Genomic DNA, 27,014 nt, shown 5'->3' on the forward strand with positions numbered 1-27,014 from the left:
GAGACATTTCCGCCCCTTACTGATTTCCATCAGAGACATTTCAGCCTCTCACTGATTTTCAGAGACATTTCAGCCCCTTAATTTTAATTAAGTTTTTATATTAAATACAATTAAAACAGTAGAAATGTTCAAATATTATTTCGATATAAGTTGTAATGAGATTTGTAATTCAACATAAAAAAAACATATATTACTGAAAATATTGATAAAATATTGGAAGAAAAAAGGTAATATATTTAATTTATTTGTATTTTAAAACAACTATAAACAAGAGATGTTTGTCAAACATTATGCCCCCCCCCCCCCCCCCCCCCCTGAGCGCCATGTTGTCAGGATTATTTGAACAATTGAAATATGCATGGACCGATATGAAAGCTGATTTGTCATTGACATTGCATGCCTTTGAGGCAGTTTTAAGATTATGACCATTAAGTGTGAGGACAGTAGGTACAGTTTTTAAACATGTACAGTTGATGACTGATATTTGCAGATAAAATTGTATCCTCTTAGCAGCAGGGAATAAGTAAATATGACGAAATTTTAAAGATGAATATGAGTTATGACCATGACCTTTGACTCTATGACCACAAAATCCATAGGGGTTATCGACTGGTCACACTCAACCAAAATGTTAAGTTTGAAGGTCATGGGTGCAGGCATTGTCATCACACAGACAAGCTCTTTGCGTTCAAGGTCACTGTGACCTTGACCTTTGACCCGATGACTCTTAAGTCAAAAGGGATCATTAACAGGTCAGGCCCAACCCCCAAGTCAAGTTTGAGGGCCATGGGTGCAGGCATTGTTGAGTTATCTCTTGGACAACCTTTTATCATTCAAGGTTACTCTGACCATGACCTTTGGCCTTATGGCCTCCAAAATCAATAGGGGTCATCTACTGGTCAGGCCCAGCCTCCAAGTCAAGTTTGAGGGCCATGGGTGCAGGCATTGTAGAGTTATCACTGGGACCTTTTATCATTGAAGGTCACTGTGACCTTTGACCCAGTGACCCCTAAATTCAAAAGGGGTCATATTCTGGTCAGGTCAAGCTTCCATGTCAAGTTTTATGATCATAGGTCCAGGCATTATTGAGATGTCACTGGGAGAAGCATTGTTAACGTTTTCGCATGAAAGGTCACTGTGACCTTGACCTCTGGCCCGATAACCCCCAAAATCAATAGGCATCATCTACAGGTCAGGCCCAACCTTTATGTCAAGTTTGATGACCAAAGGTCTAGGCATTGTTCAGTTATCACTCGGACAAGCTATAAAATCCTTTTACCATTAAAGGTCACTGTGACCTTGACCTTTGACCCGATGACCCCTTAAATAATAAGGGTCATCTACTGGTCAGGCCCTACCTGCATGTCAAGTTTGATGACAATAGGTCCAGGGATTGCCAAGTTATCACTTGGACAAGCATTGGTCTACCGACAGAAGGACGGACCAAGTCAAGTGCAAAGCATAAAAACCCCTCTTCTTCAAAAGGGGGCATAATAAATGTAACAAAAATACATAAACAATACATTTACTACACAAAAAATGTTAAGGTATTTTTAAACTACATTAAATTCACTGTACCAAATGTCAAAACTATGTATACTGTATCAACATCTATCTGCATCCACTGTAGATGGCACCCACATTCTTGAGGAATTGCTAACATGTGACCTTGTTTGGCCTTAAAGTAATCTCTGGAGATGCCTATAAAGATAGTTATGAAAATATAAATAAAATAACAATTGAAATTGTATATACCATATTGCAAATATTTTCACAAATCAGATAACCACAGTAAATGTCAGATACATGTTTATTTTATAAATGCCGACAAATGACAGAGGTGTTTTATAATGTCGACAAACGTAGAGAAGCATCTTTTAGAGCCACATTATGCGCGAGGGGCCGACATAAGTAAATATTTGACATATTGGGTAAATTTAATGACAACAGCTTTGATGATACCTCATATTGTTTTAGCATCATGTATGTTTTAAATCTGAAGATAAATGGGGTTACCATTATTGGAAAGCTCGCTTTTTTGGGGGGATCGGCTGGCTGGCTCATATAGCTAAATCTCGAAGAAAGGATTGGTAACTCACATTCCAGAAATTTTTAAACATTAAACCTATTTAATATATATATACTTGAGACTGAAAATACATGACCATTTGCACGAGGTCTATCTACTCATATCAGCTTTAATGACTGTCAAACACATTAAGAAATTAAAGACATTAATTCATTCACACATCTTTGAACGTCTTGTTCACACTCACAACACAGTATGCCTGACAAAGAATGCCTTGATCAAAGACATTTTTTCTTTTTTTAATTCATCTACATTATAACATCTATTTTAATAACAATTTTAACAAAAACGTATTTATATAACATGTAATATTAATAAAAAAAATAAGGGGCGAAACGTCTCCGTAATCAGGGGCCGAAATGTCTACAGGGTGGGGCCGATTTGGTAAGGGGCCGAATAGGTTCCTGTTTCAACTAGGGGCCAATTTGGTAAGGGGCCAATTTGTCGGGTAGCTTTTTACAGCTTTGATGGCGTCACTTGTCCGCGATGCTCTTATGCTCTAGGCAATAACGAAGCAGAATTAAAAGTGTGTTTGAGTATGATAAATTCAAACTTGTGTGTATGTCAGTTTCCTCTGTTGTCATTTTCCTTTTTCCCGCCACCTGTCAGCATCATTTTAACAGACGCTTGGTAAATGTCGAATTAAACGCCGTTATCGCTTGAGCGGTTACAACATATCATTGTTGGGCCAAACTTTAACCATCGGTTAGTTCTCACATTTACTAATACCAATACGCAGTAGTGTTAAATTACACTTTCAAGAATATCCCAAAAGGATGTAAAAAAGAAGAAGTTTGTTTCCATCATTCCGACCAACCCTAGATAGATAGAGTTTATATATAGGGTATTTTTTTTCGAGAGAACCCCTGTCACAGTGTGCTAAAATGTTTCTTCCCAAGTGAAAAGACATACATGTATTTTTAAGAATTATTGTAAATTACATGTTACAATTATAAAATGTATCCGAAATGAACAACACATTTGCATAAATATATTATATAGAAAATGATGAATACAACAAAGAAGCATGTGGGATGTAAAGAGTTCACACATGATAAATGTACATTCATTTGTTTACTATAATGAGTAATTTTTTACTTAAATATTGCATGAAAAACACAGAAATTCCTCAGCGGTTGTTGAATTATCTGAAGGTGTGTTAACACAATATTTGTTGGTCTTTACGGGTTTGGTGAATTTGACATGCAGGCGAAATTGTTGGGTCCATTTTAAAATTATATTTCCACCGTTCTTCATCCTCATCGAAAAGTGGGAGACATTATATAGTATTACTTACTAAGTAAATGTTTTCTATACAAAATATGTGCTGCTTCCATATGTTTCAAAGAAAGCTTTTTGTTAAGTTTTTGTCATTAACAGTCAAATTAAGGTTGACCAGTAAGAAACATTTCTGAAACTGGTTCATTATAATTTCTTATGTTTTCAAGATATACAAAGCTTTCACATTTTTTTCTTTTTCTGGTAATGGTTCTCTTTTTGGGATTTTATGAATTCAATTTGCCTCAAACTTTAATTTAAAAAAATCTTTTTTTTTTCCTGCTTTGGAGTCCTTGATGTTTAATTAGTAATTTTGGCGTTAATGCAGAGTAAAAAAAGTGTTTTTTGCTTTCCCAGGATTTTGTGTTTTCTTTGGCGTTAAACTTAATGAGTTGTCTAGATTTACAAAATCATCAAATTCAATAAAGATTAAGATCAATACACAGAAACTGTGTACTATATACAGATTGGTAGGGGTCACTTATCCAATAAAATTAAGGGTCACTTGTCCAATAAAATACTAGTTATTGGAGATTACTTATGTGTATTGTCTGCCATAAGGTGTCCAAATGACATAATTATGATTCATTAATGACATAATCATGATTCATTAATGACATAATCATGATTCATTATATATTTTTCATTTGTCACCTAACACCTATCTTTATGGCATCCCTTAAATAAACAATGTGTGAATAAAGAACAAACAAACGATTGGATTTGCAATCAATATAATATGCACATGTAATAACTACAAATTTAATCTAACAGAATAACCAAATTTACTACACGAAATATATATACCTACCCTTTTTACTCATTTTTCCTTTCAATTTATAATTTCAAAAGGATCATTTTATATATTTGGGATTGTTTGTACTGATGAATGTATTGGATACGGAAAGATCAAATGTTGTTTTTTTTTGCATTAAAAGTTAAACTATTAAACAAATTTAACATCTGAGGTTTATCCCTTTACAAAATATATTAATAATTATCTCTATTTCTCATTTTGCAATAATAAAAGAACTTATAAATCCTATTTTCACCTATTACAATACAAGAACAACTGCCAAAAAATGGTTTAGTTTTTCATCTTATGATGAAATGAAAGTTATTAAAAGTAATTCTGTGTTTGGTTTTATAATCCTCATGCTTCTTCAGGTAATCTTAAAATTTATATTTTGTTATTGTTGTTCCGTGTCTTTCCTTTCCCAAATTCAAAGTTTTCATAAAAGAAATAATAAATTGTTTTTGTATAAATCTAGATATTAAACCATTAAACCAATTTTAATGAATTGAAATAAGGTTCTTTTCCCTATTCAAACATATTTTTTTTTAAAAAAACAATCAATTAGGTTTTAATTCTAAAAGCAAAATTCAAAAATAAAGTGAATTAACTATTTTTCACTTGACTAAATTCATAAACATAATAATTTATTGATTTAAATAATAAAATTTCACTGTCAATATTTTTGTTCTTATTCTATGTTGTATGCGTTTCTCAACATCCTTCTTTGTGTATGTTGTATGCAAATGTGAAAATCCTTCTTTGCCTATGTTGTATGCGTTACACTATTTCTTTGTTGTATGCATTTCATACCGACCCATCAATATTCCAAAATGCCCTATTTGAGTGATTGTGTCGAGTGCTACCTCCAGCTGTTACTGTTGTCTGCTGCTTTAAGAAAGTAATAAAATATAATTTTTGGTTTCTAATACACACATTTAGGGTCAAGTTTTAATTGGAACACAATTTAATATTGTTTTTTGAACCAGCTCTTTTTGATGTGGACGATTTTATAAAAAATAACTTTATTTGAAGACCGTAATGTATAATATGAATTACATTATTTCGGATACCGACTTAATTTCGGACAATGTAAGTCAAACGTTACAGAACCAATTATTGTCACAAACAGGCATGTCCCAAAATCACTGTAGAAAATTTGACTATTTTTTTATGCTGTACTGGCCAAGGTCACAAATCCGTAAACTTTTGGAGTTTTGTTTTTGGAGTATCTTGAATACTGTACTTTTTGTTGTTGTCAGTTGAAATTTTTTATGAAACATCTTTGGTTAATGTGACAACAAAGTACAGATTCACGATCTTTTCAATTTTATGTTGAAAATCGTTCATTTAATAGACAGTAAAACCATCCTTCAATTTATGTTATGGAGGGCACAAATACCGAACACTTGAAATTTGAAAAGCAAAAATACATGGTCAAACAATTATAATTAATAAGTATGCTATATTGAATAAACACTAAACTGCAAGTTTAAGTTATTTATTGTTTCTGATGTTTTTCAAAACATGCGATTTAAATGTAAAAGCGTGATTTCTATTTATAACCATCTTCAATGTAGGTCAACATAACTGCAAGGCAATCAAAGAAGGGCATGTGACCTCTGACGTCATTCCCCATGTGCTACATTTTGATGTTTAACATTATATGGCATTTTTAGACAAAAATACTCAACATAACAAGGTCAAACTTTGCAAGTGTGACCAAGGCAAGCCTCTGTATTGATATAGATCATCGAATAATCGATCGCGGTAAACAAACGCATGTTTTATCAGGTGTTCGGGATTTGTTCCCTGTTAGGAAATGTAACATCAACCAGTATGTGATAATGCAGGTCATCAGTATTTAACAATATTGCTTTTCATTTTGTATGCTAGTGGGGATCCTTGAAAGAATGATGTGATTGTGAAGAAGTAACCTGTACTGCTGACGCAAATTTCGGGAAAATGAAGCATAACGTCTGGTTGGTATTTCAAAGGGTTTACCCTACTGTGTTGATACTAGCAAATAATATTTCTCGCAAATGTCACAAGGTTAGGAAATGTAACATTTATCCCCTCTCAGCCTTAGGCTTCTTTGTTCAATTTTGTCACCCATGCCCTGCATGTTGGCATTGTCATATGTTTTAATTGTTCATATGATTGTAACAAAGTTTTTTGAGTGATGGACAAAATTCAGTGTGATTCAAAAAATAATCTACATGAATGCTTAAGAATTAAAACTCTGATCTTGTAACTGTTTCTCTTTATCCTTAATTTGTTTATTCAGTGAGTTTGATCTTACAAATGGTTTACTTTACAGCATGGTTTCCGACTTCTTCTACCCGAACCAAGGAGGTGTTGAGAGCCATATTTACCATCTGTCTCAGTGTCTCATTAACCGTGGTCACAAGGTCATAGTTGTCACACATTACTATGGCAGCAGAAGAGGTGTACGCTACCTCAAGAATGGACTCAAGGTATATTGATAAATTGTGTGTCAGTTTATTTTAATAGCAAGCTTGTCTTCTGTCCTTGTTTTTAGTTATCAAACTTGGTGATGCTGCCAGATTATTAACACATAATGAAGGTATAATTTTAAGTCAACACTGGACAAACTATATTTAAAGAGAAAGGTCAGAGCTACAGATAACTTTTACTTATAGTGTATGTTACACCCTTATTATGCAATCTAGTAAAGTGTATGGTACACCCTTGGGCCATTCATTAAAGTGTAATGGCGATTTCTAAAGTGTGCTGGTACATTAAAATACAAAAATAAATGACTAATTTTATTTAATGAACTTTTATAGTTCATATTTATATAAGAACTTACACAAAATTGGAATGTTGCCCAGCAAATTACAAGACCTAATTAATCTAAACATCTTTACTAACTTATTGGTTTATAGCCTTCTGTAAGTTTCTTAGGATAGTGAATCTATTTTAACAAACCGGATTAAAATTTAGTCAAAACAGCTAGCTAGAACGGTAAAAATACTCCGAAGAACGTTACACCCTATTTATTATTTTTAATCATACCGGTACAAACAGCTGTTTGATTTTTTTGTCATAATGGGCGATTTTTAAAGTGTAGCTCTGGAAAGGGTGAATAATCCTAGGATTCCCAAGCATATAGAAATATGTAAACCTGAATGTATTTATAAAAGATAGTCCTGTTTTCATGTTTATTCTTTTGGCAAGGTTCAGCAGTGTTTGTTAAAGATATTCAATCTTTGCATTTCAATGTTTATACACATTTGAGAAACTCTTAGGCAAGTCACTACAATACTCATATTTAAGCACCCATCCAAGGACTCTTACTCCATGACATGTGTTATAATATTATTACAGGTGTATTACCTCCCCTTTCCAACCATGTACAACCAGTGTATCTTACCGACCATTCTGACCACACTTCCACTGCTGCGGAACATATTTATAAGGGAACAAATCAGCATAGTGCATGGGCACTCTGTGAGTTACATTTGGTTTTGCCTTATCTGTTGCTTGAAACAAATTGAGGTATTGCCTTGATGTTGTTGTCATTGAAGCTGGATAGTTTTGCAAAAACTTAACCTTTGCAATAACTATAAAAAAAACTTCAAGTCATGTCCCTTGTTTGACTAAAAAAACAGTGTTGGAAATCGCTCAATGGCGCTGTTGTTACAGTTTTGTGGTACAGACAAATAAATATGAAATCAGTATAAACATAGTCTGCCCAAAATATTTTTTTAATTAAGGAGCGCTTTTGATTCCCACAATTTTTTGTTTTGTGAGCCAGACTATTTTCAATGAATGGGATTGAAATATATTTTTTTAATTCAATTACTATATATTTTTAGTTCTATCATTTTGTAATAAATTACATTAACATTTTGATTATTTTTTATCATTTGTTTTATTCAGGCCTTTTCTACCATGGCCCATGAAGCGATGTTCCATGCTCGGAACATGGGGCTGAAGACTGTGTTTACGGACCATTCACTGTTTGGGTTTGCAGATGCTAGCTCAATTCTCACCAACAAACTGCTCAAGTTCTCATTGGCTGATTGTCATCATGCTATCTGTGTCTCACACACAAGGTACAAAGCTTGTCTAAGCTTTAGTTTATACTAATTTACTTCAGCATGATTTTAGGGACAGCTGAACTCTGATATAAAACTGTCAAGTCTGTTTCCTAGATAGAAACCAGTACTGTTGTCCTTTACGAGAGTACTTCAGAAAGTACCCCTGGTAGGGATCAAACCCACAACCTCTTGTGTGTGAGGCGGGCACCTTTTCAACATTTTAAACAGAAGTCAAGTTGGTGTCATAGCCTTATTGTCTGCATTGGCATTGGATCATGCAAAAAATACAATATACTGTCTTCCTAATTGCTTATGCGTTTGTCCTTTCGTCCGTCACACTTTGATGTCTAAAGGTCAAGGGCAAATGTTCAAGCCATAGTTTTTCTGTTCTCTCCATATCTCCTAAATCACTGGAATGATTTTCATGAGCTGGGTCATCAAATTGGGACGACTTGCAGAACCCACATTCAGGTCAAAGGTTTGAGCCATAGTCCATGCCCACTCTATATCTCTTATAAAGCCCCTTGAAGGATTATCATGAAAATTGGGCAAAATGTTCATATCATCGACACAACATCCACACTCCACTCCATATCTACTGAAGTGAAATGTCATTTTACCTAATGAGTAGGGTGAAGACATCTGTTTTTGTTTCCAAAAACAACTGTCTAATTTACTGAAAATGTTCAAGATAAACCTAGTAAACATGATTACAATGGTTGACTGAAAAAACAAAACTGTCATGATTTGATGTTTGCCTTGCAATACTCATGTGAGATCACCAGTCCTGTGTATTGGCGCTAATTCCTAACAGATAAAGGTCACTCTCTCCTAGGCTTTTATCCATACTTTTGAAAATCTATCCTAAAATTATAAAGACAGCAGGCTTACATACTCCATTTTAAACAGTTTTTATTAGTGTTGGGAATCGGTTGCAATTTTACTATCGATGATCTGTTCCACTCAAGTAACCAATTATCGATAGTACAATCGGTTCTTAAAATACTAGATAGTACCCGAGTTGTAGTTTTAGTCATGTACAGTATTAAACTCTTAATCATTATATGCATATCCCTTATGTCTATGATGGAAGTTATTAAGTGTTGTTGTATAAAAAAATAGTTCATTTTTTTGCTCACTGTGGCTTTCATCAGCCATTTTGTTAAAGATAACATCTGAGCACTTACTTTTTTTTTTTTTTTCGATAATCGATTATAACTAAATACTATCGATTGTCGCCGATTTCAGGCCCAACCAATCAATTTTCGATTATAATCGATCATCGGAACATCACTAGTTTTTATTCACACAATTTCAACTGAAGATTAGGTGGAAAAGCTTTCCATGGTTGGTTTACTCTTGTAAATTTCAGTAAAGAAAAAAACAGTATTGCACTAATAAATTTCAGTAAAGAAAACACAGTATTGCGAGCAGCCATCCCACCAGAAACTGTATCTGTGATACCAAATGCTGTGGACGCATCTATGTTTGTACCTGATCCTTCAAAAAGACATCCAGAAAAAAGTAAGGGCTTATAGAAGGCTTTCATTTTACTGTTACCTGCTATGATACTATGTTGTGATTTGTACCATATTGGAGAGGGTTTTCTTTGTTTTTGCTTATGCATTAATTCTCTGATCAGACACTACAGTGCAATAAATAGAATACAGACAATAAACAACGATTTTTCATTAAACACACACTTCTAATTGCACGGTAAACTTGAAAAAATATATTTTATTGACAGTAAACCCTTTCTAAACCCAACCCTTGTGACTAAAATCATACAGAACTCAAGCTGTGCCTCATGTATAATCTCAATCATTATGGTAATAGGTACAGTAATAATTACTTAAATACAAATATAGACATCTCTTTTCAGGTTTGAATATGTGTTTGCATATTGCAATTTTTATAATTTATCAAAACTTGGGAAAGTATGGTTAATTTGGTTGACACAAAAACAAAAATGTTGATTCTCTTACACTGTAATTATTATAAAAGATGATAATAAAATATTTACTTTTCTATTTTTAGCCGGATTTTTCATCGAAAAATTACAAGGTTATAGAATGGCAAAAACCGGGCGGGCGTTAACAATTCTGCGTTAAAGTTTTCGTTTTATGTAATAAAATCAAGAGTTTTTATCCAATGGTAATTAAACTTGGTCAGACTACTTGTCGGCATGTTATCTTGAATATATATTAATATGGGTCATCCCGGGTCAAATTCTAGGTCACTAGGTCACATCACGTCATAAATTCAACAATTTTTGTCAAATCTTTATGAAACTTGGTCAGAATATTTGTCTTCATAATATCTTGGAAGTTTTTTTAATATGGGTCATCCCCGGTCAAAATCTAGGTCACAAGGTCAAATCTTAGGAGGAAGAATTCCACGGCCATAAACATTCATTAATTTTTGTCAAATCTTTATGAAACTTGCTCAGAATATTTGTCTACTTGTTGTCTTAAACATTTGTGAAATGGGTCACTTCAGATCAAAAACTAGTCACTAGGTCAAATATTAGGAAATATTTTCCTGAAGTCATAATTAAAAAAAAAAAAAATCATGAAACTTTTCATGAAACTTTTACACTTTTTTTTCTCCAGGATATCTTAGTCACATTAAAGTATAATAGATTTTCAAGAAACTTTTACATTTTTTTTTCTCAAGGATATCATAGGTTTTTTTTATCAATTTTTATGACATTTGGTTACTTTACATACATGCACACACACGCACACATGCTTTCACACTGGCACACACACCATTGACCTGTCAGCACCACAGTCAATGATTGTATTTTCAGGATCTTAATATTTTCCTTCTTTTGTGTCTAAATAGACACGCCCTTTTGTGACTTGAACTGTGCTTTAGGATACATACAGTATTTGTGCCAGAAATTTTAAGACTTTAAAAAATTTGTGTACATGAAATCTTAGATGATAAAGCGTGTCATCTAGGGTAAAAAATTAGGTCTCTGGGACAGATCTTATTGGAAAAGCTGATGTAATTATAAAATGTTCATTTTTCCTCACACAAATGGAATAGTTTCTGTTCATCAGGCTATTTGTATGAACGATATCTCCGATAAGTATAAATATGGGTCTTTTTGGTTAAAAATACTATGTCACTAGCTCTTATCCTCGGTTTGCAAAATTGCATCGTCAAATAAAAATACGGCTTTAATGCGGCGTTGCCGCATTGGCGTCTTGTTAGATATTGTCATAGCCTTGTTGTCATTGGTGTCATCGTCAGCGCCTGCGTAGTAGTACAAAAACTTGACCCATGGCCGTAACTCAAGAAACATTCCAAAATAAAAATGAAACTTTGTACACATGTTGCCACTTGCTTGGCAAGGCATTGAGTTTGATAACTGTGGAGTTAAGCCCCTTGTTTGATTGCGAGAAAAAACAACAAGAAAAACAACAGACTAGCATTTGCGTTCACTTCTCAGTACTCTTGTTTACTTTTCAAAATCTGGGTACTGTAGGTACATAAGGTCTATCTATTTCTTGATTTTGGCCAATTTTACAAGGTTTAAAATGTGTGTCTCCACTATTTTACTTATTGGGCAACATTGCTAGATTGTAAGTTTACACACTAAGAAAGTACCTCTGTTTAGGATCAAACCCACAATCTCTTGGGTGAGAGGTAGACACCTATACGTATACCATTAGACCACTCTCATCCTTCTTCAACATGTTTACAAATTGCAGTTACAATTGTGGTAGTGAGTCGACTAGTGTACAGGAAAGGCATGGATTTGCTGGCCGGAATTATACCAGAGATCTGCTTTCAGCACTCTGATGTTCAGTTTATCATTGGTGAGTTCAAAGTTAATGTTATAAGTTTTATGATAATGGTATGTCTAGACAAACGTATTATTAAAGGCAGCTACATTTTGATGTCAGTTTGACAATGTTTTGAGCTTTAAAATTTTGATATGTCTATTAAGTGTTTATGAAAGGCAGATTATTAAGCAGACAAAATGCAAACTTATACTAAACATAGCTTAGGAAGGGCTTGCCAATTTGTGCATAACAATAAGCTACATAATTTCAGTTGTTGTCCAAGATTATTGACCGATCTTGACCGAGGTGGCTTTATTTCCAATAAAAACATGTGTCTATTTCATGTAGACTGTCAAGTAAAAAAGAATTGTAAATTCTGCTTATTTGGTATGTCAAATCAATAATCTTGAACAAAAACTAAATCTGTTATGACTTGCAATACATTTCTTCTTTTTTTTGGTATACTTCATGGTGAACCATCTTTTCACGTTTTTGTAGGTGGTGATGGGCCAAAGCGTATCGTTCTAGAAGAAGTTCGCGAAAAGCACCAACTACAAGACAGAGTTACATTCCTTGGCGCCCTTGAGCACAGTCAAGTTAGAGATGTATGGGACATCATAGTAGCTTGTAGTTCTATTTTGACTGAAATGCTAATGTTAACTAGAGCTATTGTAATCAATCATTGTCTGCTGTCTGTTATCATCATTTTGATTGTGAGCACAAAAGATCAGATCGCAATTTCTCATATTTAGGTTCGAAAATTGATGTTTTATGGCTAAAAGCGTTACTTACTCTTGAAGAAAAATTAACTTTTCTGCAGTTTTACCAAACATTTGAGTTTTGATCTATTGTGAATAATCTAATATGACTGAATGAAGGCATTGATTCTCAAATCCGTCGATTCTGAGACAACTGTTGTTTTAAAAATTCAATTTGCTTAAATGTATATGCAGATGATCGTTTATGATTTAGGCACAAATTTCCATCCCTAGGTGCTGGTTCAAGGCGATATTCTCATAAACACATCCCTTACAGAGGCTTTCTGTATTGCCATAGTGGAGGCTGCATGCTGTGGGTAAGCTTTGTGTTTAGATTATACTATCAGATGCCAGGCCTTTTTTCTATAGTTCCCACGAGTCCGATTATTGGACCCATTCCCTAGCAAATAATATAATATTTTTTTCAATCAACATCCTAATGAATTGTGTGATGTAAAGTTTTTGAGATTAATGAGATCAGAAATTGTTGGTTTTTATCACATTCATAAATCTGTCATGATTTATTGCAAAAGATATTTATCATATTTATACTCACACAGATTGATATTTCAGCCACTTAAGGTCTTTTGAAAGGGGAAAAGAAACTTATATTTTGACCATGTGTACAGTTTTCCAAACGAGCATCAATGTTGTCCTCGGATGACCTTGACTTTGACCTTTTGACCAACTTTTTTATGTTTAAATCTACAGAAATGAAATTTTGATCATGAGTAGAGTTTTGAAAGCAAATACCTTTTACCTTCAAATTACCTTTTACTTGGCACATATCAAAATAGTTCATGCAACTAATCTGCTTACAACACTTTCTGTCCTCAAATGTTGAACATGGAGCATTTTCAGCTAACCCAAACACAAAAAGTGTTACTCATACGTACATGCTCTGGATTGAAAATGACCACAAGAGCCATGCCATTAGATCATAGGCCCTGTTGGGCCTCTTGTTTATGTAAAGTGATTATTATTATACCCCCAAAAACAAAGTTTGGGGGGGGGTATACAGGAATCGGATTGTCCGTCTGTCCGTCTGTCTGTCTGTCTGTCCGTCCGTTTTTTTTTGTCCGAGATTCATCTTTGTCGTTATTGAACAAATCTTTTTCAAACTTTCAAATATTAATGACCATGATGTAAACCTGTGCCTCCGTGGATTTGGTCAGAGTCGCATGATCCTGAGTGGAGTTGTGGCCCCTTAATGAGTTAAATTGGGCAAAATTAGCTTTGTTCAGGATTCTTCTTTGAAGCTATTGAGCAAATCTTTTTCAAACTTTCAAATATTAATGGCCATGATGTAAACCTTTGCCTCCATGAATTTGGTGGGAGTCACATGATCCTGAGTGGAGTTGTGGCCCCTTAATGAGTTAAATTGGGTAAAATTAGTTTTGTTCGTCCTACTCCTTCGTCATTTTTGAATGAATCTTTTTCAAACTTTTAGCCATGGTGAGAACATTTGCCCCTGTGATTGTGGTTGGAATCACATGATCATGTCTCCAATTATGGCCCCTGAATAAGTTAAAATAGGCAAAAATTATACAGCTTTGTCTAGCCTAATCCTTGGTCATTTTTTCTCATTTTTTCTATAAATCTTTTTCAAACTTTCAGATGTCAATGACCATGATATGAACTGTTGAATATGTGATTTGGTGCACCTGTATTAATCAGAATGTTTGCATGGCCTTAAAAAGACCTTTAATTGATTTTGTCCTTAAAAAGACCATCAAAAGTCCTGAAGTTAGGTGCATACAGGCCTTAAATTTGTTACAATATTCGCTTTGGTGGCCTACTCCTTTGTCATTTTTCAATATATTTTTCTCAAACTTTCAGCTATCCATGACCATGATGTGAACCTTTGTATATGTGATTTTGTGCACCTGTATTATTTCCTTGGTACTCATGTGTGGGGGGGAGGTGGTGGGGGTGGGTAAACAGAAATTGGGTTGGCAGACTGTCAAATTCACCCGTCCACCTTCATTTTGGAATATCCTGTCAGGAGTCATGACCCCTTTATGGTGAAAATGAGAGAAACAGGTTTGTTATCTCCCCTGAGGTGGGTGGGAGTGGGGTAATATTCGCTTCGGTGGCCTACTCCTTTGTCATTATCATTTCCACTGCAACAGGCTCCTGGAGGGGATAAGTGTGGACACAGTACCAACATACTATAGTGACCATTTTGTGATCTCTGCTGCAGTGCCATGGCAGTCCCTGATTCAGTAATAGGTATTCTAAATAAACTAAATAAATGTATTGCCTTGTGCTTTCTAATGATACCATAACTAAGGCCAGGGCAAACAACCTAGACAGGGAAGGGTTGGGGGGTATTCGTTAGCCTTTGGCTTACAGTTCTAGTTTTTTCTCAAAATTGCATATTTTCCCAAAATGGGCAGAAAAAGGCCTGGCAGTATCTAATATTGAAGTGCAACTTTATCTGTTTTTCAAGGAATAAAAAATCAAGGTATTGTTCTAGTCTTGATCAGCATAGTAATTTGTTATTCAATTGCTTTTTTTCTGGGGCATAATTAGAATACTGTTCAAGATATATACACTGTATTGTTACTGGTAAATTGTTCACTGAAATGTGAATATCTTGAACAGTATCCTAATAACACACTTGTTTAGCAAGGCTCATAACTCTGGAACTCTGGCTTTGTTAATAATTGAGTTATGCCACTTTATTAACTTTAAAAACAACAACAAGACAGGCGTTTGCAACAGCTTGTGCTGTTTTTCTTGTTAAATCTTGTGTTTCTGTTTCCTGGTTGTACTTTATTATGTATAAAGAAATATAATTAAAGGGAGACGACACCTAATGGTTCAAAACTGAAAAATCCAGTATTTCCTCAAAACAAGTCTAGGTAGTATGAGGCTGATAATACATCGTTTTACATGATTAAAATAAAATTTTGTTGCTGTCTTCGCTGAGATTACCTGTTGAAATATAGCGCACAATAGTTTCCCAGTTTATAGTGTGTATATTTAGCATGTACAAGTCACTTGATTAGTACAGAAACATATACTGACTCTATTTTTGAATTAACTGGGACTACGTGGAAGACAAACCCAGTAATATTTCAAACTGGAAAAATATGCAAAAACTTCGAAACATACATGTGTCGGAAGCAATGTGATACATCAGTGATTAAGATCCAATGAGTTGGGACTTGTAATTATATCAGTGACTTCAAAAAGTAACTATATCTTTCCTGTCAAATGACATCCGTTTAACCAAGCAAATATGTTTTTGTACAAGTAAAATTGTGTTTTTAAAATGTCTGTCAATTTGATATTTCTCTGTCAGCCTGCAGGTGGTGAGTACGAGGGTGGGAGGGGTGCCAGAGGTGTTACCCCCGGAGATGATCAAACTGGCTGAGCCAAGCGTGTCTGGTAAGGCTACGATAAACCAGTGATCAAAATAATTACAAATCTGCAAGCCCTGTACTAATACAATACTAACCAGGCTTGCTTAAATTCTGAAATTTGTACATCAGGATTTCCTCAAAATTTTGATGCAAAGCACTGCTATCAGAATTTGTCCATGCTTTATGACAGCGATTAACAGTTGTTGGGGTTGCCAATTAAATCTTATGAAAAAAATTGTTACGTAATTGAGCTGTGGTGGTTTATAGTTGCCAAATCTCTGCTGCTTCAGGGTATAAATTTTGTATGTAAAGTTTTCCCCTTGTCTGCACTTGCAATGTCTGTTTGTCAAAAAATTAATGTGTTTATCATATTACCTTTAAGGCTTAAAAAAACAACATTTGATTCAGGGAACCTGATGTACAAAATTGGTGCCGACCCTACCGTTTTTAGTCAGTTGCAAAAAAAAATATAAAAAAATTAAGTGTGTTTAAAATGCAGTTTTAAAACCTTTAAAGCTCTATACTGAATATTTCTATAACACCATTCTCTATGAATCTGATGAAGATGTGCTCATTTGGATGTTTTTCAAAAATCATTTTCCCGTTGACAAGTTAATCAGCCAATATTTAATATACTTTTTATTGCAGATCTATTGGACAAGTTAGAGGAAGCCATATTGAATCATCGCCATGGCAACATACTACCTCCATTTGAGGCAAACAGGAAAATAGCAGACATGTACACATGGCCTAATGTAGCCCGAAGAACTGAACAGGTCTACGATATGGTCTGTACGCTGCCACATCGGGAGCTACAGAGAAGGATTAGGAGGTATAAACTTTGCTTCTTGAAGAAAAAAGTTAAGGTTTTGATTCCCTCATGACAAAGTACCAGTATATATTTTTCCCCAACCCAGGTAAAAAAAAGAAAAAAATATTATTTTTGTTTGATGAGCACTGACCCCTTAAAATTTAGCAAATGTATCAATAAAGTGCCATTCATGATTATGTTGATATGGTTATTGATTAAAAGGTTTGAAAACAAGTTATATGTATATATATATATATATGGTATTTTTCCCCATTTTTGCCTAACTTTCGCCAATTTTCCCCTTTCAAAAAGCCCTGCCACCATTCCCTTCAAAGTGGAAAAAAACCTATATTACCTATATATCTGTAAATGAATTCTGGCTAGTGCTTCAAATAACTCTAAATAAAATTCTAAAACTTAAACAGTTAACAGTTACTCCCAGTGTGGCAAGCCGTCTCTCTTAAATTACAAACTGTTCTTACTATTTTGATGCTATGACCATTTTCAGATACTACCAGTGCGGTCCTCTCGCCGGCAAGCTGTTCGTGATAGCAGTTATACTCGATCTTCTCTTTCTGGCCTTTGTTTCTTTTCTCCATCCAGCTCAGGTTTGTTATGGGCTTGATTTTGCTTTCAATTTTAAAGGGACTAGATACCAGATGATACAATCACAAGAAAAAAAGAAAATTATTTAAAACTTTCTTAAAATGATATAGTTGTGTACATAGCATTGAATCTTACTTACTGATGTATGCATCACTTACGACAGATGCATCTATTGCAATTTTGACACATTTTTCCAATAAGAAATTTACTGGGGTTGTCTACCACGTTAATCCCAGTAAGTTTAAAAATGGCGTCAGTATATTTATCTGTACTTATAAAATAGATATGATTTAAACAAGGTAACCATAATGCGGTATTTTTAAATGGGGAAACACAGATGAGACAGCAACATGATTGTTGCGTTTATTATTTGAGTCATGTAATATAATGTATTATCAGCCTGTCACTAGCTGGCTATGACAATTTAAGGCTTGTTTTAAGGAAATACTGCATTTGCCTATTTTTGGACCATCTGGTGTCTAGTCTATTTATAGCTTTGTAAAATAGGTAATGTATAGGCACATCATTTGGGTTGTTGATCAAAAAATTCCGTTGGCATAAAAGTCCAGGGGCCATAAATACAAACAGTCAGAAGTCTGAGTTCAGACTCAAGTGATAGAACTATGCAAATATTCATTTCACAGTGACTTTTCTTCCAGGTTGGTATTCTGAGTCCGAGTCTACACTTGGACTTGAGACTGATTGTAATCAAGTCCCCAGGGTCCGTATTACAAACGTATCTGATTCAAAAGTTGAAATTGTACATTTTTCTAAAATTCCAACAATTCCCCCAAATGATTAACTCCTCAGGTCGATAAATAAATTAAAAATGTGAACTATTTAATTGAAATATAATACCACATAATTATATGTCACTGTTTGCATAGTGCAAAACCTTGAACCTTGATCATAACTCAAAAACCATTCAAGAAATTCAAATGAAACTTGGTATATGTGTCAGAACCAATATGAACATGCATAACAAGATCCATAACTCTCAACTTAGAAAACTGTTGAGTTATGCCCTTTTTGACAGAAAACAAACAGAAGAGCGTTTATGTTTGCTCCGCAGCTCTCTTGCCTCGGTGTACCGTAGTTCAACTTTGCATGTTCAGATCGGCCATTATGATAAAATAAAAGCTGATTTGGTAAAACAGCAACTTCATTCAATGAAATAAGAAAATATTGTTTTGTGATCTTTCTTAGAACAAAATATGCCACACAGGCTGCCACTTCCTTTACGCCGTAAAACCTTCATTATTGTAGCTGAGAGATTTTAACATCTCATACGAGAGCATTTACTTATCAATGACAACTGTGGTAGTATGGAATGAGTTATGTACGCCCACTTCATCAACAAAGTAGATTGATTGACAGGCAATTTAAATCTTCGAATTGGTGTATCATGCACCAACAGGCACTTCACACATGCATTATGACAGTTTCTGATGTTACTCTACAACTTACAAGTTTCCAAATGTAAAATTCTAATACAAATACTTTGTACATTAACTTTCTTTCTTTTCAGGAGATAGAATTGACTCCCAGCTTATCAGGACCAACAGCCACAATTTACAGGGAACCAGTCAATGGGACAGAAACCAGAACGAGGCTGAAAACATGATTTTCTTTATATTGTTTATTTATTTTTAGAATACATTTAGTTTGACAGTATAACTATGCAAAATAAATAAAACATGCAAATATATGATATGTGTTTGTTTTACATGTTTTTATGATTTAAACAAATGACAAACAAAATATGAAAGACAATTGGCCCACGATTAAGCAAATATTTAGCAAAAATATTAAACAAACTAATACATACATGTTGAACAGAAAAGACTAGAGCCATCATAGCATATGATAAGGCTTTAATAAAAGCATTTTTGTCAGAGGCATCAATTTGAAGGTATGTTAAAAATGGCAATTAATATACAAATGTGGGCCATGCAGGTCTTTAACTGGAAAAACCCAAATTGATCTGAGTGGGAGAAACCCATGTTCCCCTCAGAAAATGTATGAGAACTTTGGAAAATGATTCTTATATGTGGAGTGTGTTTGAGAAGCATTGTTAAATGTTGCAGTCATCAGGGTATTTTCTGACTGACAAGTGAAAATGTGTGTTTATAAGTAAAATTCCTCTGCCTACTTTTGTTATTCTCACCAATGCTCTGTCTGAAGGACATGAAAGCACTTGTCAAAGCTTGGATCACACAACAGCCAGCTACAAGTTTAGCCATGGCATGGCTCCTAGGTGTCAGTAGAAATTAGTCAATAAGCTTCAAAGCAGTTTATTCTCGGTGAATTAAGATAAAGCTATAAGAGAAAGCAAGAAAAAGGTGCTCACAATGTCAGCTACTTTGTATGACCAAGAGTGATTGAGAGCCATACAGCTGATGAGATCTATTGGACTTAATCACAGGGTTCTCAAAACTATAGTGATATCGATCGTATCCGCCATATTGAATTTGCCTTCTGACACAACGCAAATACTGCCGCTATATCGTAAGCTAGAAACATCCTACAAACAAGTAAGTAATGTTTCATTATTTTGCTTATTTTATACATTCATATATCGCTTTTTCTTGTTGTAATTCGTCGTGAAAGAGCCGTTGTTGTTGACAACTGTCAAACATGGGCGCTGCCATTTTGGACAATCACATGATACCGAGCATGATGTAAAAGTGTCTCATTGGCTGGATATCTTCTAAATTCTGGGAATATTATAATCAGCTTGTAGGGGAAATAATGCTTGTTACAACGATGTGTCACATGTTACTGTTTCGCTCCAAAAGAAGTCGAAAATTTAGTATAAAAAAATGGCAATTTTTGAGAGGGTAAGGCTTATTTGCCAGTGACTGGAACATTATACAAGGTTCGCACGATCTTAAAAAGTCCTTAATTCTAGAGGGTTGGCCTTAAAAAGACCTTAAAGTCGATTAAAAGCCAGAAAGGCCTTAAAACACCTTATATTAGGTGCAAATGGCCTTAAAAAGATTTTATTGGCCTTAAAAATGATTTAAGTCGGAAGAAAAATGTTTATGAACTACTCTCTGTTCGTCAATGAAGATACTAAGTAGCCATGTTGTGATTAAGTTGCCCATAGTTACAGTGACCGTCGTAAGTAATGACGTAATGCATTGGAGCGAAGTAGCCAATCAGCGGGCTGCTTACATCTCGTTATCGGATGCTGAAAGCACATTGCTGAAAAATAGAAATTTAAGTCGCGGTTTCTTCGGAACAAAACAAGCATGCCTGGAAAATGTGTATTTAACGTGAAATGGATACAAACATACCCATGGATAAGAGAAGTTAAGGACTGCAAATTTAAAGCCAATTGCGTTTTATGCCGAAAAGAGATCGATCTTTGCAAAATGGGCGAACTCGCAGTGAAATCGCACGCAAAAAGTACCCGACATAAAAATCTTGAGCAGCCGAAAACGCAGAACACGGTAAGCACCTTTTTCACCATTTCTCCAAAACCAAAGACCATGTCATCGACAGAAAAGCCTTCGGAAGCAGCTAGTGGGGATATAGATGACTTGATAATACGCCACCCACCGGCACCAGCACCAGAGATTCCGATTCCGCGCACTGCTCTTTCTAGCTTTGTACAAACAAACGATGTGTTAAAAGCAGAAATATTGTGGACAATGCAGTCGATAACTACACATAATTCTTATAAATCAAATGAAAACATCAAAATTGTTCAAATTGATGTTTCCAGACAGTCAAATCGCCAACAGATTTGCTTGTGGAGAGAAAAACTGCCTACCTTTGTTGCTTCGGCATTGCCGAACATGTGAAAAGTATATTATTAAAAGTGGTTACTTTGTAGTTTTATTTGACGAGAGTCTAAATAAGAAATCCCAAGCTAAACAAATGGATATACATGTAAGATATTGGGGAACCAATGGTCTAGTTCACACCAGATACATGGGATCCCAGTTTCTGGGACATGCGACTGCTGAGGACATGCTTCAACACTTCCAGAAAGGGATTGGGGATTTAGAGAAGCAGACAAAAAACATGTTGCAAATATCAATGGATGGACCAAATGTTAATTGGAAGTTTTTGGATATGATAACAACAAAGATTGAGCAGGACTTTTCAGTAAGTTTGATCAACATCGGGTCATGTGTACTTCATATTGTACATAATGCATTTAAAACAGGGTGTCATGCTACCACCTGGGATGTCTCATCTGTACTCTCAAGCATGTATTACTTATTCAAGGACAGTCCTGCTAGGAAAGAGGATTATCAGAAAAGCAGTGGGTCTACTAGAATGCCAATGAAGTTTGTAACCCATAGGTGGATGGAAAATGTTCCTGTTGTTGACAGAGCTATTGAGGTGTGGGGAAATATTGGACAATTTGTGAAGGATGTTGAAAAAAAGAAGATTGCAAAACCAACATGCAAGTCATTTGAAATTGTGTCAGCTGCACTGAAAGACTTATAATTTATTGCCCATTCAAACAGTTTGAGACAAAAGGCAAAGGACAAAATGTCGTTAAGTGACAAGATAAGTAAGAAATTAGATGAGAAGGTCCAACAGCTTAAAGAATGTTGAGTCTGCATTGCTGAACTAAGCCAGTTATAAAAATTACAAGGTAAGGTTGTTGAGATTATAGGACCTTATAATGAGGGGTTTGGGCCTTATTTAGTCCTTAAAAAGTCCTTAAATATTTTGGTGAAACTTCTGTATGAACCATGTTATAGAACACATCCAGTCAGTTAGTATGGCTTTTGAAGTATATATTCCCTGAAGAAAACAATGTCCACGCATTTTCGCGCAGCCCAGTTGAATTTTGTGACCTTGCATTGGCGGCCATTTCGAATATTTTGTCACCTGTTTTCGCGACCCGGAAATGGCAGTGATTTTATTTTAATACAGCATAGTGGTCTTCAGCCTACAGAAAAGGCTTTTGAGGTTTCAGTTAAACGTTTTATTGATAGAACTGATAAGTTATCAAAAAGTAAACATAGGCCTAAAGCCGCTGAAGAACTAGCCCAATTTATGAAAAGTAGGTATAATTTTCCATGTGGAGATACTCAAAAGAGGTAAACGGGTCAGTAATGATGAAAGTTTGAATCTTAAAGAGACTTTAGTTGATGAAAAAAATAAAAATCAGTTTATGATTGAGAAGTTAGCTGCAACTGAAAATGAAAAGTGTGAAGTAATTAACGTTCTGAATTCCAAAGAAAAGCAAGTAAAGGCTCTTAAACTTAACTTGAAAAGAACGGCTGCAAGAGAAACTTATGCTCAAAAAAAGGTTCTAAAACTAGAAGAAAATATTAATAGAACATGTTGCCGGGACAATCAGAATCTGGTAAAAGACCTTCAAAAGCAGATTATTGATAAGGAACAAGAGATCAGATTGCTTCAGGAGAATTTAGAGTATGTAACTAATCTCCTAGAAGATATTGATAATGAAAATCGAGTGGTAGATGTATATGATGAAAAAAGTAGGAAGTACACCTCAAAATTTAAAAACTGTGTTTATGAACTACTCAAACTTAATGTAAGTGCCTCCAAAGTCGGAGATGTAGTAAAGTCTGTATTAAAATTGGTTAGTGTCGAACCCAATAGACTTCCAGCAACCTCTACAGTATTTGAAATGAACTTGCAGAGACTCTGCTTAGCACAGAAACAGTTAGGTGAAGTTTTTTCAAAAGAAGAACATACTTGCCTTATGACAGATGAGACTTCAAAATTTGACAATAAGTTTATGGGGTATGAGGCGACTGATACAGAAGGAAATTTTTGGGTTTTAGGACTTAGGGAAATAGAAACAAAATATGCCAGTAATACTTTAAGTGTTCTAAAAGAGATTTTGGAAGACTTGGATTGTGCGTCAAAGTGTAGCAACAGTGAAACATCCAGAGATATAGTCGCGCATATAACAGCCACTATGTCTGATCGTGCTGCAACCGAAGTGAAGTTTAACGATCTTTTAAGTACATATAGAACAGAAGTACTACCCTTGGTGTATTCAAATTATGAAACTTTTACAGAAGATGAAAAGAATTCCATGGAATCACTGAATAATTACTTTTGTGGGTTGCATGCACTAGTCAATTATGCCGAGTCTACTCAGAAGTGTATTCTAGAAGTAGAGAATAGCATTTTTGACAATGAAAGCCCTATCTATGACAAATCGTTCCGAAAAAGTTATGAACCAGGTACATGCAGATTAGTCAGGGTGGCTTCCAAAGCCTTTGGTGTCGGTAGCGGTGGCGAAGAAAAAAGCGGTTGCCAAGGTGCATTCAGAACTTACATTCATGACTTCTTGCATGACAATCATCTGACTTCCGTGCCCCTTAAATCTTATAGAGGTTCACGATTCAACATTCTGTTTGCTAATGCTGCATCTGTGTATTTCCTGCATGAACATATGTTAAGTTTTTTTGAAGAATGTAGGAGCAGAAAATAGACTGCTGAAATCAATTTTGTTTGACTTGGAAGTTCATGAATATGTTGCAGGACTGAAAGCTCTTGGTTTGATTAGTAAAATGGTTACATCACCTTTGTGGTGCATATTGGAAGATAGAAATGTTTCAATGGTAGATATGAATGCCAAATATTTGGAGCTTGTAACATTTCTGCAGGATGCTGCAAACAACACTGAACAATTTATGAATGGAGACCTACAGATTTTTAATGAGCATGTCAAGAGAGATTGTATTTATGACTATATTGTTAGGCCAAGTAGATATGATGAAGCTTGTCAGGGACTTTTGAAAGTAATACTTGCTGCTCTGTGCACATTATGTAAAAAAACTGTACAAAGACCACCTTCCAGATGGTAAGCTTGTGGAGTGTGATGTAAACAAAGTCAAGGGTGTTCCCAAGACTTCGTGTTTTGCGGAAAGTATATTTGGGCAATTGGATCACTTAATGCGAACAAAACCACACCTTAAAACCATAGCCGCAGAATCATGCATTATGTTCTTAAATAATCGGACATCGGACTGGTTGAACTCTAAAGATGAAGTAGAACGAAACAAGTTGATTCATGAAGCCTCAAAAGAAGTAAAGTCTGTCAAACTTAAGTACAAAGCAAGAATACATGAGATAGAAAATAATAGAAGAATAGCAATGCAAGAGAAAATTCAGAAGAAAGAGAGTTTAGACCGTGAACGATTGAGAATACAGGAGAAATGTACTAGTGACATAGTTCATTTTGGGTTGTGGCAGTCCGAATTCGAAGTTGATAATATGTTGGCAACATACAATAGCATTACAGACAAGATAAATGCACTGAAAGCTCAACTGAAATTCAGACAGAAAGTGCTTCTTCAATTACCGGAGGAGAAGAAGGCATTCAATGTGACAAAATCTGTTGATGGGAAAAGAAAAAGTCTCAGTGTTGAAGAATTGTCTGGAAACTTGAAATCAATTGTAAGGCAGGCAATTGTCAGAGACGTTGAAAGTAATGTGGAAAAGCATATACTGTTAGGAAAGCGTGTACGGCACAGGTTTAAAGAAAACAGAAATGGGCAGACTGTGGAAGCATGGTACACAGGTTGCATAATCTCACAGGTGAATTGTCTTAACACTTACTAACATTAGATTTTTAGACTTCATCACTTACTAACTGTAGTTTTAATAATAGTACTAATACTAATACTTGTGTCTATGACATATGACATAGTTTGTATTATCCCGGTATAAGTTTTAATGTTTGACCACTGGCAGTCTAAGGAACATAATTTACTTTAAACCTCTTCATTTTACGTCCATTGTACAAGTTCTTTCAACTTATCAGTCTACTCTTGATTACTCCTTTGGAACTAATTGGTAATCGTGCTGAAAGAAGGGAATGTGAACTTCAGATGCTTGTGTTGGGATTCGAACCCATAACTTCCAAATCAGGAGCAGTTTGGAAGTCGAAAGTAAGAAGTGAAAAGAAATGAGGTTAGAATAAAACATATGTTTAAGTTGAAACAAAGAAGTGAAGAAGGAAGAACTAGATCTAGTAAATACAGAAGTTAAAATTATTTTTCTGCCCAGGGCTTCAATAAAAACGTTTAAGATAGTAAACATTGGTATTGAAATGAAACTAAATTTTGTACTTTATTTTAGGTTCCCTCCTTCCCTGCATGGTTCAACATTGTCTATGACGGGGACGAGGCTGTATATACGTATCATCGTCTGGACAGCGACATTGAATCGGACGACCTTGAGATACTTGTGTGACATGTATGTTTTAAGACTAGATGAACTATATTAAAATGATAAAGGTAACATGTTTCTACAGTTAAGTTCATTTCTGACTTGTTGAATTAGTCAGATCAGAGTGTAGTCATGCTTTGTCCAACATTGTATCTCATCTGTCTTCATAGGTTGTCCCCTCTGTAAGTCAGTGAGTTATTACTCAATCTTCACCAAACATACTGACAATATATTTTGCCCTATTTTCAGAAAAAAATACATAGAAACATAGTATTTGTCATTGTAGAGCTTAAAACATGGCAAATAAAATGCTGAATAACAGTTTGCCACTTTTGTTTTGAGACGTGGGAAAACGGCAGAAATGGTCCAGAAAAACATTATTTTTTTTCAAATTTCATTTGGCCATAACTTTCTTATAGATAAATGGATTTAATTCAAATAAAGACTATCATATTGTTAATACCTTTAAAACGATATATAACAATCAATAAACTTTTTAACTTCAAAGAATGTCCGATATCACTACGACAAAAGGAACCGGCCGACGGCTTAAAAGGCCGCTTCAAAATGAATTTGGGCCGGTTCAAATCGGCGAATTCTTAAAAATGATATCGAAGAAATTTTGTAAACATCCTGCCGGAAACCGTAATCTAAATTATGTGACCTGCGCATGTGACCTGCGCATCTAACCTTTTTGAACTGCACGCGTACCGAGCCGTTAATTCTCATTGGTCGGCTTATTATAGATATTATCGGAATTTCCAGAATTGCTATTTTTGAGCCCCTACGTCGCAAAAAAAGATGGCGAGGTTAAAAATAGAAAAAAGTTTGTTTGCACTTCGCCGTGAACAGCCACTGGTAAAAAAAAAAGAAAATATGTTTTATCTATTGTACAAATAAACGACATAAAAACTCTTTGTGTACAGTAACATTCCAATGTTTACCGGCACGTCGAAAAGGATCTCTTGTTACGTTTTACATGATAATCGAAAGTGGTCAGTATTAATTAACTTACCATGATTTGTCCAAAATTTACTTTTTTAATATTTAACAAAAAAATTGGATTCTTTTTTTTTCAATAAAGTAATTCATTTTAAATCAAAATTGTGTTATATTGTCTTCAACAATAACTACCCTTATCATGGTCAAAATAGCCCAGAATGCACGATTTGACACCTAGAAATCAAAAAATTTCCGGACCCCCCTAGCAGGCGAGCGTTGCGACGCTCGAATATATGGGCCTGTTCAAAATATTTGAAAGCC

General features: G+C 34.8%; 1 protein-coding gene across 2 annotated transcripts; it reads left to right on the forward strand.

Moving 5' to 3' along the window:
* The first annotated feature begins 5,024 nt into the window (after positions 1-5,024).
* LOC128246750 (phosphatidylinositol N-acetylglucosaminyltransferase subunit A-like) lies at positions 5,025-19,278 on the forward strand. 2 transcript variants are annotated; one of them, XM_052965163.1, is made up of 13 exons: positions 5,025-5,252; positions 6,057-6,142; positions 6,481-6,637; positions 7,512-7,634; positions 8,067-8,242; positions 9,636-9,751; positions 11,950-12,057; positions 12,523-12,629; positions 13,017-13,099; positions 16,093-16,178; positions 16,802-16,985; positions 17,473-17,572; positions 19,099-19,278. In XM_052965163.1, exons 2-13 carry the CDS (start codon positions 6,126-6,128, stop codon positions 19,192-19,194), a joined length of 1,353 nt encoding a protein of 450 aa, XP_052821123.1. In that variant the 5' UTR covers positions 5,025-5,252; positions 6,057-6,125; the 3' UTR covers positions 19,195-19,278. The 2 variants fall into 2 exon arrangements, with proteins under 2 accessions (XP_052821123.1, XP_052821124.1); XM_052965164.1 differs by having other exon boundaries at positions 5,029-5,061.
* Positions 19,279-27,014: the final 7,736 nt, after the last annotated feature.

This window comes from Mya arenaria, chromosome 9 (assembly GCF_026914265.1).
Source record: "Mya arenaria isolate MELC-2E11 chromosome 9, ASM2691426v1".
Lineage (NCBI taxonomy): Eukaryota > Metazoa > Mollusca > Bivalvia > Myida > Myidae > Mya > Mya arenaria.

Bases quoted from the DNA above. Each gene is read 5' to 3' on its own strand.
- LOC128246750 (XM_052965163.1), top strand. The intron at 8,243-9,635 runs GTACAAAGCTTG...AATAAATTTCAG, and splicing joins ATCTGTGTCTCACACACAAG to TAAAGAAAACACAGTATTGC. The intron at 16,986-17,472 runs GTATAAACTTTG...GACCATTTTCAG, and splicing joins CTACAGAGAAGGATTAGGAG to ATACTACCAGTGCGGTCCTC.